Source organism: Serinus canaria, chromosome 3 (genome assembly GCF_022539315.1).
Source record: "Serinus canaria isolate serCan28SL12 chromosome 3, serCan2020, whole genome shotgun sequence".
NCBI lineage: Eukaryota > Metazoa > Chordata > Aves > Passeriformes > Fringillidae > Serinus > Serinus canaria.
In genome coordinates this window covers 9,964,108-9,976,336 of record NC_066316.1, presented here as the reverse complement: position 1 = coordinate 9,976,336, position 12,229 = coordinate 9,964,108, and the positions used below count along the sequence as shown (strand labels likewise).

The 12,229-nt window shown below is 44.0% G+C and overlaps 1 protein-coding gene across 1 annotated transcript; it reads right to left on the bottom strand.

The window, feature by feature from the left end:
* Positions 1-5,390: 5,390 nt before the first annotated feature.
* POLR3F (RNA polymerase III subunit F) lies at positions 5,391-12,197 on the bottom strand. Its single transcript, XM_009093687.4, has 9 exons — positions 12,101-12,197; positions 11,535-11,652; positions 10,600-10,667; positions 10,388-10,455; positions 10,004-10,116; positions 9,336-9,479; positions 7,277-7,384; positions 6,362-6,553; positions 5,391-5,770 (listed from the first exon to the last, which is right to left on the bottom strand). Exons 1-9 carry the CDS (start codon positions 12,154-12,156, stop codon positions 5,693-5,695), a joined length of 945 nt encoding a protein of 314 aa, XP_009091935.1. The 5' UTR covers positions 12,157-12,197; the 3' UTR covers positions 5,391-5,692.
* Between the last annotated feature and the right edge of the window lie 32 nt (positions 12,198-12,229).

Genomic DNA, 12,229 nt, shown 5'->3' with positions numbered 1-12,229 from the left:
CCAGAAAAAGGTACCCGAACATCTGTAACTCTTTTTTTCTGTTGTCTCATATTGTCCTAATCCAACTTGTCCAAATTTTTATTACTCTAATTATGTTACTATTTTTATAACCATTTTATTACCATTAAACTTTTAAAATTTTAAAAACCAAGTGATTGGCGTTTTTCACACTGGGAAGGCATTATGAGTAGCACTCCACTAATAACACCCAGACACTTTTTAAAGGAAATAAACTGCGAGCCCCTCACAGTCTCACCTTTGTCTAAGCAGTTCCCAGCTCCTCTCTCGGGCTGAGGGTTCTGTCCCTGGGCACGCTGGACAGTCATGAAGCCATTCCATTCCAGCAACAAGGCAGGGACAATCCAGCATATTTTCCTCCAGATCTGTTCCCTGGCCGAGCTTTACCCCCACATCTGCTCGAGGCCACAGTGGTTCACCATTCTGCCAGGAATGTACCCCAGCCCACTGGGGAGACCCCTGCAGTGCCCAGACTCTCTGAGAGGAGAAGTCCAGGGTTGGACACAATTTTCAGGGAGCCTGTGAGTATGAGGTAGAGGTTTGGCACACCTGACTCGCCCCAGGAAGAGGGACACATATTTGCCTTGAAATTAGGCAAATATGTGTCCCTCTTTCATTGCTTCCATCTTGTGTTGCTTCCCAGACTCTCTTCCAAAGGCAAGGAGGTAAGGCCTTTTCCTAGTGAGCCCAAGACAGAAATCCTCCCCTGCAGCTTTGTGTGATGCTGTGCAAGTGGTACTTGTCCTATCTGAATGCATGGATGCAAATCCTGCAGACTTTCAGATATATTCGAGGTGCAAAGGCATTGCAGTGAAATACCTCCATCTGCTTCTGATAGTTTGGGTGTTTGCCTTACATTCATGCAGTGATCAGCTTACAAATATCCCCCAGACTTCTGTGTGGGCACTGCTCCACCTTTGCTTGAAGGAAATTATTGCCCTGTGATCAAGTCTGCTCACCCATGTCCAGCTCTGGGTTTTTGTGGTTTTGGGTTTTTTTCCTGTTTTCTTTCTTTTAAAAGCAACAGAAATCTGTGTTTGGAATATGCAGAGTACAGTTCCAGGTCCAAAACAAAGCAAAATTAAATTCTGTCTGAAGTGAACATTAGTTTTGCCTTCCCAGCTTCCTGACATCCCAAATACAATGTGAATAAAAAAAGTAGAAGCATACTACTGATGTGTGTCTGCTAAAGTGTGTAAAATTCAAATTACTAGTATTGCTAACACTGTCAGGTGTAGGACTAACATTCTCAGCCCAGGACTGGCTCTCCAAGTAGGAGGCAAAGCAAATCTGCTTTTCTGAAGTTGCCTTTTTATCATCTTCCTCCCACTGCCACATCTCAATAGCAAAGAGTCTTCCCAGGACCCAGGGCTTCAAGGCCACAGTGTACCCCCCTGCAAGCATTAGATTAACTAAAATATTGAGCATCTGTTGTGAGTTTGTGTCCTGCTTTCAACTTTCAGAGTTAATTTTCCTCCCTCAGAGCTGGTTTAGTGCTGCATTTTTTGACTTAGGATTAGGAAGATGTTGATAACACCCTGATAATTTAGTTCTTACTGAGCAATTCCTATGCTAAGTCAAGGACTTTTCAGGTTCTTCTTGACAGCCAGGAAGCTGGGGCTGCACAATAATTTGGAAGGGGACAAAGGCAGGACAACTGATCCCCAGTGGCTCAAGGGATACTCCTAATTCCTTATCATATGCTGAACAATAAAACTGGGGAGAGTTGGCTGCTGGTTTCCAGCCCACTGCTCTGGCACTCCTTGGGCAATGGTCAGCAGAGGAGGAGTAGCTGTATTGTTCATCACATGATTTCTATAATCTCTTACCATTATTTTCCCTTCCTTTTCTGCCCTGTTAAACTGTCTTCATCTGAACCTACAAGATTTTTTTTTTTTTTTTAACAATTGTCTCTCCCATCCCACTGGGGAGGAAGTAAGGGAACGCCTGTGTGGTGTTTACCTGTCTGCTGGGTTGAACCAAAGCAGTTTGGAAGAGGAGCACAATCTTAAAGCTGTGTGTCTGTGGAACAAATAACCCAAATAAAAGCTTTCCCAAAAGCATTTCCTGAAAGAAGCACAAGCTTGCTCAAAAAGTGGGGAAAAGGAGAACACCACAGGCTGCCTATACAAGCCCAAACTTGGTTTGTGTTTAACAGCTGAAAGAGAAGAGAGCTTTGAGCTCTGGTTCCTCTCCTCCCCATTCCCCAGAAGATCTCCTGGAGAGTGAGCAAAGTGCAATGACCAACTTTTTCATGGTAAAAGTGAATATTTCCAATGAGAACTTGGACACCACCTGTGGAGCTTGTCACCAAACCTGTTCATCTCCTCCAGGCTGCAAGCTAAGCTGGGCTCAGTGTGGCCGAGGAGGGCCTAGCTGTGCATTTCTCAGAGGTGAAATGGCAGAAAGTCCCAGCCAAGCAGAGCAAGAGGAGGGAATGGTGGTCTGTGTGTGGCAGAGGACAGCTCTGTTTGTGGTGTCTGTACCCTGTTTCAAAGCATCAAGTGTTTAGCAGCAATAGGATACCCAGTTGTCTCCACTCACTACAGTTTCTCCCTAAAATCTGCTCTGCATGTGGAGGCAAAAAAGAAACCAGTATGGCTTAAGACCGAGCTTGTTTCCTGTTGGAGCCCTGGGGGAGCCATCCCAGGAAGAGACAGGAGATGGTGCTCTAAGAGCACCAGAGGAACAATTACCCATCACCTCCAACCTGTCACTTACCATCAAAGTAAAAATACAAAACCCGCAGCCAAACAACCAAACCCAGGAAACTAAACAGCCACACAGCTACGGGGAAAATGTTTTCACTACCAAAGCTTCAAGCTTGCCATTCATCCTCATGTTTTAAACTTTGGAGTGTAAAGGCTACACATGCCAGGCAATACCTGCCAGCTGTACACTGTCAGTTCTCAGTGCAGCCAGCTACCGTAGTCAATGTTTGTCTTGGAATTAAAACACAATTTTGCACTCGATTCCGTGTGGCATCTGGGTGTGCCCATCCTCCAACTTGCCTTTGGACAGTTGGCTCCTACTAGTGAGGCAAACACTCAAAAGAGGCTCATGGGTTGTCAGCAGGATCAGGGCTCATGAAAACAAGGATGAACCCTCTCCAGCTCAGGAGGGATCTCATGGTCCTGCAGCAGCTGAACTCTGACCTGTTTCATGAGGCTTGTGAAAATAAATGAGCAGATCATCCTTCCTATTTGTCATCCATGTTTTAAGGGATAATTCAGCTTTCTACACATAAGTGTTTTCATATTGAGTACTGGAGCTACTGTAGTAGCTTCCTCAAAACATTTCATACCAGTTTGGAATAGGGACAGCTTTGCCAAGGAGAAGACTGACAAAACTCAGGACAATATTAATGCTACCTCTTAGCATTTACTCCCTTTTCAGATAAGAATGTCAGGGTGATAGATCAGCCAGTTTAATGAAGAACCAGAGTGACAGAAAGATCATTCCTCTGATTTATATAGAAATAGACCAGACAGATTGCTATCTGTAAGAAACTAAATTGAAATTACTTTTCCCTTATAGGCACTTTTCCCCATATCTGAGAAATCTTGTTACAGCTTCAAGGCTAAGAACTTTCAGATACCATAAAGGTCGTCTAAGCCAGATAAACCCAATGCCAAAATTTAAAGAGCTTAATAAACCATCTATCTACTTCCTAAAGCTGTTCACTGAGGAGAAGCTTTCTCTCCTTTTTCTTATTGCCAATGAATGTGATTATAGAGCATAAAGTGACATACCTGCATGATAAAGCCCTGTTGTTTCCCTGGAAGTTATCTTCTAGCTGCAGTGGAGCACAAACATTGTGTTATCTCTGCAGCAGCAGGCTCAGGACCCCATTGTGTCAGGTCTCCTTTGAAGACAGGAAGACAAAGACAACCCCAGCCCCACATCTCAATGAAATTACTTTGGGTGGAATAAAGGATGTCTGATCCAAGGCTCCTTCCAGGGAAGAGAGCAGCGTTTTCCCCTTGGCTTCCCTGGGCTGAGTGGTTAAAGGGGGCAGAGGAAGAACAAAGCTCCAATCATTTCACCCCCACATCTCTTTCCTCGGAGCACTTCTGCCTCTGTAGAGATATGCATCCCTTTCACCTGGAGACAACACTGCAGCAAAAGGAGAGCCTGCTGGCAGTGCTCACCTCACTGGGACAAGTCCCTTCCATGGACTTGCCAGCTTATCAGTGCTCATTGTCTGCTCCAGTACACACCTAACTGCTCCCACACAAGGAGCCTTTCTCTCTGCATCCATACCCTCCCTTCGTGGCACAGGAACCATGGGAGGTTTTTTTATTCTTTGTACAGCACCCTCATTAGCCTCTGTCCTCCATCCACTCTGTAAGAAGGGAAATGGAAGTCAAGCAAGATTTGAATGGATCACTTTCATATGTGATCCAGACTGCTTCTAGAAAGTGCAAACTCCTGTACAGTATTGAAAATGCTGATGTAAAATCTCTCACCCTTATGAGGTAAACTGTTCCAAAGTCTACGTTAACCCTCTGTCAGGTTACCCAGGATGCTGCTAACTCAGCCACAGAGGTGCTTTCCCACAACCCTCCCAACACAGTGTCCAGAGGGCTTATCTTGAGCCAGGCACATTTGAAAATAGCCAGATGCAACAAGTCCTGTGTTGTGCTTCACCCCTTGATTGCTCCCCAGTGCTGGGAGACCATTGTGAAGATACTGAGTAATTGTGGAGAGATTCAGCCTGGCCAGAGCCAGCTGCAGCCACAGGCAGCAAGTGGTGCAGAGGCCAGCCTGTCTGTGCACAGCCCCTGTGCACCCCACCCGGCCTCCTAGTGTGTCATTCCAGCCCTCTGCCACTCTGGATGCTGGAATCTATAAAAATTTTCTCTGTATCATCAGGCCAGAGGAACCCTTTCTCTTGTGGAAAACATATCTTCCCAGAACACCTCTACTCAAAATTTCAGTGGAGACATCCATGTATGTGACACAGCTGCAGAAAATACCACCAGAAATTTGATGATAAAGGAATAAATACAGAAGGCAGCAATACAGGAAATGAAGCACAGACATAGATAAGAAATAAGGGTTTAATGATAAATAAGCAGGTAAGAAAGATAATAAGGAACCATATATATATATATATATATAAAATATAAAGAACCAGTAAGTGTTTGACATATTCAGTGTCTGTTTGACATATTCAGAATCTTTCCCACATCAGATTCATAGTCTTCAATTAGATGGAATCTGTCGTGGGAGAAAAGTGTCAGCTTTAGAACTTAAACATCTATCACTAGCATTAATCTGAAAGCAAAATTTGGGATCTCATTCTTGGTACCACTTGTTACAAGTTTTTCTGATCAGCTGCAAGGGTCTGATAAATGTTAAGACTAAAATGTCTCAACCTTGTTTGAACTTTATTTTGAACTGTTGCTTAGAAATCTGTTTTATTAACCACCTTAGTTGCCATCTCCAGTTTTGATTGAAGAATGGATCTACATTTCCACTTCAGCCTTGATCTTCAGCTCTGACTCCACTTCTAGTCCACTCCCAGGATAGTTCACACAACTGACATGGCTGGATTGTAACTCCACGTCCTGAAGTTGCTCACAAATTTAGAAGTCCGCTTTTAAAAAAAGCAAGCTGCTTTGTCACTTTGGCTGTGAAGGATGAATCCACTTAACAGTTTCCATTCACTTTAAAACTCCAACCATTCTGTCATATAAATACAGTTTGATGGAGAAATCTCACCACCTTCATGACAATCATCAAAAACCTGCAAAAGAAAGCCCTGTGTCAGCAGTGTAATTGCTTCCAGTTGGATGGTGCTTGCTGTTTGTAACATGCTCCCATGTTTTCTGCTTCTTTCCCAGTAGATCAGCATTAGTTCAACAGAGGACAAAACCTAGGATGTCTTATGGCAGCTCTGAGGGAGAAGAGAAAAACAGAACCCACCACAAAGAGACATGCTGGCAAGTTTTACCCACAAACCAGTTCACAGTCCACAGAGGAGAGACCAAAAGCTAGACAGAAATAATTTAGCTTGGTAAAAACACATGCAAACCCGGGATCAGAAATATAATAACATAATATAGAACAGGCTACACTTGATAGCATCCTTTCACATAGAGTCCAGTAAAGAGACAGGCTGGAAGTGGGAAACACCTGGCAGAGCAGGTGTTCAGAGCAAATACAGAACCTGTTCCTCACAGGCAGCTTTTAAGCACAGCTGGCTCAGCCCCGAGGCTGACTCGTGGGCAGAACTTGTCATATGCCATCTGGCCACTGCAGGCCTGTGCTCAAGAGCTGCATGCAAATACATCAGCATTTTCAATACCACTAATGATACACAGAATCAGTTACTCACAGGGCAGAGTCCACAGGGTGTCCTGACCAATCCAGTGGGCTGGATGAGAGGACTGACAGCTCTGTACAGCCTCATCTGCCCATCCACACTGCCCACTGTCCCCTCCTTGGCAGCAATAATGGTCATCTCCACTTTGCCATCATAGATCAGAGTGTTCAAAATGGTCTCAATATCTTCCATTGACAGCTCCACCTAAGAAACAATTTGTGAAATAGATGTTAGGAAAGATGTGTGCCAGTGAGTCCTGCATGGAGGAAAGGAGGAAACACCATCAGTAACAAATCCATAGAGTTCTAACCTACTCCAGAAAAAGACACCAGTCCCACTAGGAACTTTAGGGAGTTGTGCAGATGCAAAAGAAAAGCAAATACTAATACCTCCTACCTCCTGAGCATTTCAGATTTGCACTAGCCTTGGTCTTACCAAAAAGATATCCTCGACCTGTTTGACCATGTGCACCTGAGACATCTCCATCAGCCTAGCAAAATACAGTTCCAGTTTTGCAGGAAAGCAATTGTGAAAGAAGAAAAAGACAAGAGTGCTAAAGATGTACTTGTTGATGGTGACCAGTAATGGTGAGTATTTCTTCCCTTCTTTTTTTCCCTCCCCTAAAATTCCTTGCATATGTAAACAAGAGAAATGTTGAAAGCTAAACCAGCTGAGACAGTTAGCATGGATGTGAATGCTAATTCTTTTACACATTGTTGAAACTCCATGTGCACAAGCTATTCTGGTATGCCAGGCAGTATCAATGACCCTTCCCAAAAAGCAATGAAGCCACAAAGCTCACCTCCACTACACAAGCTGTGGGGTGCTAAGACACTTATGAGACCTTCAGCAAGTTTGCAGCAGCCAGCTCCTAGAGCTAATCATGCACTGACAATTTGAACAGCAGTGAGATGAGTCTGTTCTGACCTTACTGATGCCCAGTTCACAGATGTATTTCCACACCTCGTGGGATGAGGCAAACGAGCTGTTCCTCTGGATCATGGGGTTCTGTTTGCTGTCTCGAGCTGCCTCTGCCTGAGAAAAAGCAAAGGTTGGTTAGAGTCAGCACTCACTGCCAAGAGCCTCCTTCGTGGTTCAGTTTCAGGCAGACTCAAAAACAAAACCTGTTTTCCATACTGGAACATGTTTAGCATTTAAAGCCACATTCTTAAAACTGGTGCCTGTGAGACAATGCAGTGCACAATCAAATATAATTTTATAATAAATGACATAAAAATTACACTGTAATTTAAATTAATATGAAGGAATACCAGCATTTGGCATTTTGTTGACAAAAAAAAAAGTTTCTGCTGTACCTAGTACCAATTAAAAATTTATTGTAATGGAATAGACAAATGCCAGAATCTGCAGACATATTTAATGAACCAGGGAAAATTTAGACTAGAGGCAATTGTGTTCTAGGCAGAGCTACCTGACTGACTGCTGCCTTACACCCTCTCAGAAATGAGGTGCTGTGCAGAAACCACAGTGACTTTTCCTACATTTTTTGGTCCTGTAGTCTTTGCTGCCTGGTTTGTGTCTTAGTTTAAGACAATTATATGAGATGGAGAGTCCAAAATTAGTTACCTCCTTCCACCAATAAACAGACAAAATGGGAGAAGTCAGAAGGGAAAAAATATCAAATAAAAGATAACAGCCTCCATGGTTCCAGAGCTTCCACAAACAACAATCAGAAGGGGACACGGGCAAAACAAAATCTGGACTAACAATTTTTGGACTAAAGGCTCCAATGCAGACAAAAACGTGGGAAAAAAATTCCCGGGACATAGCAGGTCCACCCCCTCCTCGACAAACAAATGGCAGGTGGCTGCAAAATAATGGAGAGAGCATCTGACTGCTCCTCAGCTGGAAAAGATATTGCAAAATTCCCTCTGGAGCAGGTCTGGACTGCAAAATGCAGCTTCTTGGGTGTAAAAAATGCCTATTTTATGATTGGCTTTTTGCAAATATTAAAATGAATATTATATGTGTTATGTTAGAAAGTTATGCTGTATTAATTCTCTTAAATAGTGTGTTAAATAGAGTTTTAGGTTATAACATAATGTTAAAATAGAAACTATGCCATGTAAGATACTTTTTTTAAAGAGAACATGCACCAAGACAGCAGCCACAGGACACCTAAATCTTTCAAAGAGAATTTATTGCCCCATTATCAGTAGAAACGAACTTCTTCCCACCTCACTCAGCCCTGAAGACGCCCTCAGGATTCAGAGGAAGAAGCTGACACTGCCCAGACAGAATCCTGTGTTTGAATGGAATTTATGCATCATAGATGAGGTGTATGAATATGCAACAGGCTCTTGCTTTTAAGGGTTAATCCTCTATTAATGTGGGTCCTTTTTCGGGCTTATTTTGCCCAGAAAGAGGTACCCGGAAAAAGTTACTGTCCGTAACTCTTTGTTTTTATTGTCTCATATTGTCCTAATCCAAATTGTTCAAATTTTTATTACTCTAATTATATTGCTATTTTTTATAACCATTTTATTCCTATTAAACTGTTAAAATTTTAAAACCAAGTGATTGGTATTTTTCACATCAGGTATGACTTGAAAACCTGCCCCAGGCAATCCCCTCAGGCACCCAGGGAGAACAAAGGCATTCCCCTCATGTCCATTTTGGTTTTTAAAGGGATCCTGCACTCCCCCTTCCAGGATAAAACATACAAGTTCCCTTTTCCCAGGTTGCTGGGTCTTAGGGATGGTAATACTCTTGGGCAGGCTGGCACACAGAAGATATGGAATACACAATTTTGGGTCACCTAGGACAGTTTGTCCTTGGACCTCAGAGGTAAAAGGCCCTCTTGTCCAGGGTGCAAACATTTCCATCATTAAATACAACACCATCACTCCTACTGTGACAAAAATTATAGTCCAGTAGGGATTTGCCAATCTAGCTGCAATAATGGCCAACACTTATGGAAAACCTAAGCCTTGTCTGGCAGCTGGCAGGTGACTTTGGCACTCACCTTGCTCTGCAGAAACTTAAAACACTGTTGATTTAACACCTCCACAAACTCAGACTCGAAGTCCTGGTCACTGTACCAGGCCCCTCCAGTGACGGAGCGGTCGGGCTGCAGGTTGTACAGCATGTAGACCTTCTTCTTGGATGCCTGGGGGAGGGAAATGTACAGCTCTCAACAACATATCCCTTCCTTCATAAGGAAGGAACATGTAAGCAGATCATCTGCAAAAGAGGTTATTACTCCTATACCCGACTCCAGCTATCCTCGACCTGTTTGACCCTCAGGTAACACAGAGATAAAGAGAAGATCAACCCCTTTCGATTTATAATCATTTTATAACACAGTGTTGGAAGACCAGATGAAGCCAGCGTCTTTCACATGAACACAAAAAAGCTCCTGCTTTGCTATGTCCAACTTCTCTACCCCCACATGCTCTACCAGACCCAGTGAGAACCAGGTAACTGAAGACAGACAGCAAGAAGCTGACCTGTGCACCCAGTATCTGCAGCACCTCAAACATGCACCCTAAAGCAGAGAGTCAAACACTGGTGCACAGACAAAGAGCAAGCTGGAGGCAAAATGAGGTTTCTCTGCCCCCAGTCCCCTGTTAAAAGCATACAAAGCATGCAGCAGATGTTTGAAATGGTTTAAAAAAATCACAAAATACTCACTGCCACAGATTTAACTGCTTTAATTAATTTCTTGCTTTCCAAGTTTTTCAGTATCTTGTTGATCTCTGTTAAAGGCAGATTACTTTTGTACCTAATGTCCCTGCTCCAAATACCTGTTAAAAAACAGAGAAGTGAACAGAAATAAATAGAAGAAACCATTTGTTTCCATACATACCAACCAAAAGTCAGAACACTGCTTGGGTTGCTTGCCTGACACTCCCAGCAAAAGGGAAGGAACAGACAGAAGGGACTGGTGGAAAACAAGCAGGTACGGGACATTAGATTTTATATTTGTATTGTCTGGGCAAGCATTTGTGACTTTGGACAGGAATGGTCCCATAAGCAAACAGAGTTAGTACCATTCACAATGATAATTTAAAGTACCTTTATTGCCTGCGTCCTCTATGATTTGGTAAACCAGCTTCTCTTGATTGTCAGAACCTTTCATTTTACTGTCAAACAAGACAGACATCAGCATTTTTGAAAGGTCCAAAATTTAAAAGAAGTTGGATTTGTTTTAAACAAGAATCTAAGTTTGATTTGTTTTAAACAAGAACTGTGTTCCAAACACACTTCCCCAGCAGATACAGGCTTACCTTGCATTTTGGGAATCTTTGATCCTGTACAGGAGACCTGCACTGCTCCTCAGAAGGTCCAGCTGCCCCTAGAAGAGATGCACACACAATGCATTTACTTTCCTTCAAATAGCTTGTTTCAGAAGGTGTTTTAGGAGAATATTTTGGAATTCTAAAATAAAAACCTTGTTTAATGTCAACTAAATAAAGACAAATGAATACTAATGTTTCTAACCACTGGAAACAATAACAACCTTGAGGATATTTTTTCCCCTGACAAATTTCCACTTATCATCAGCTATCAGAAATAACAAACAGTTCCTTACCTTCCCCACAACATCTACACAACTCCTATTATTTCTCCTGACTTTCACATGGTACAAGGGACATCCAGTTCTTGTACACTTTGCTCTCAGTTTCCACCAAAGCACTCATTTGCACGGCAGCCCAGAAATCACGGTGGAGCTCTGGAACAATTCCAAGTTCCAGCAGCAAAGTTCTGCTTTTTACTAAGTGGCCATCACTGGAAAGCTGCCAACTTTGATGGGCAATGACTCTTAGAAGCAAATTGCTGGCATCTCTCTCACACACAAAGAGATTATTCTGCTGTGCATGCTTGTGGCCAGGCAAAGTCCTTGTTTCCTCTTTTGAAGAGGAAAGCAACTGGACAAGCCTAAGGGTGTAAGTGTGTATAACAGCATTAATTAACATTCACTCTCTCCTTGCCAGCTGATCCTTTCCTGCAGTTGCAGCCTTGGTTCTTACAGATTTGGCAGGTTTCTGTGTGCCTTCAGAGCAATGCACAAGCTTGGGATTTTGTGGGGGGTTCAGGGAACACCCCCACCTATGAGAGCTCACATCCCTCCTTTTCTCTCCAGCTAATTAACTGCTCATCCCTAATGGGCCTCGTGGTTATGTATGTGCTGAGGAAGACGGGGAAGGAGGGCTATTCCTACCATGGAGAGCAGCCTGTTGATGGCCACAGCTCTCTGCTGGGCTTCCATGTGAGGCATGTCATTCTGGATCACCTGGTCCGTGATGCCATGGGGGAACTGGTGGCACAGCTCAAGGATCCTACCGGAGGAGAGAAGCAGCTTTAAAACTCACATTCTGCTGCATCCAAACCCAAATCCAAACAGCACTGGAGTCAGGATAGAAGAGAGTAACAAGAACAACTCGGGGGAAAAGTATCGATCAATTGCTTCTTCAGGCAGCTCGGCACCTGTGCACCATTTCTCTTTCCAAGACCAGAAAAACTCCGGGACAGCCGAAAGTGACCTGACCCAACCCCCACTGCCCTCTAAGCATGTCCGAGCACGAAACTCTCAGTGTCCCCAACAACCCTCTCCTTCAACATCTGTTTCCTCATTAACACTCGCGCGTCGAACCACCCCCCTCAGGCCTTGAACGACAAGGCCCCGCCACGCCTGCTGCTCCCTGCCCCAAAACCCGTCCTTCGTGGCCTCCACACAGCTAATCCCGCCCGTCAGCCTCCATGCCTGCCTGCGGGCGCCCGCAGCACCTGCTCTCGATGTCCATGGGATCGGGCACCTCCGGCTTCACCTTCACCTCCGCCATTGCACGGCGGGCTCCGGCGCGGAGAGATGACGTCAGAGACGCGCGACGGCGGGAGTGGGCGGGGCCGGTTGCC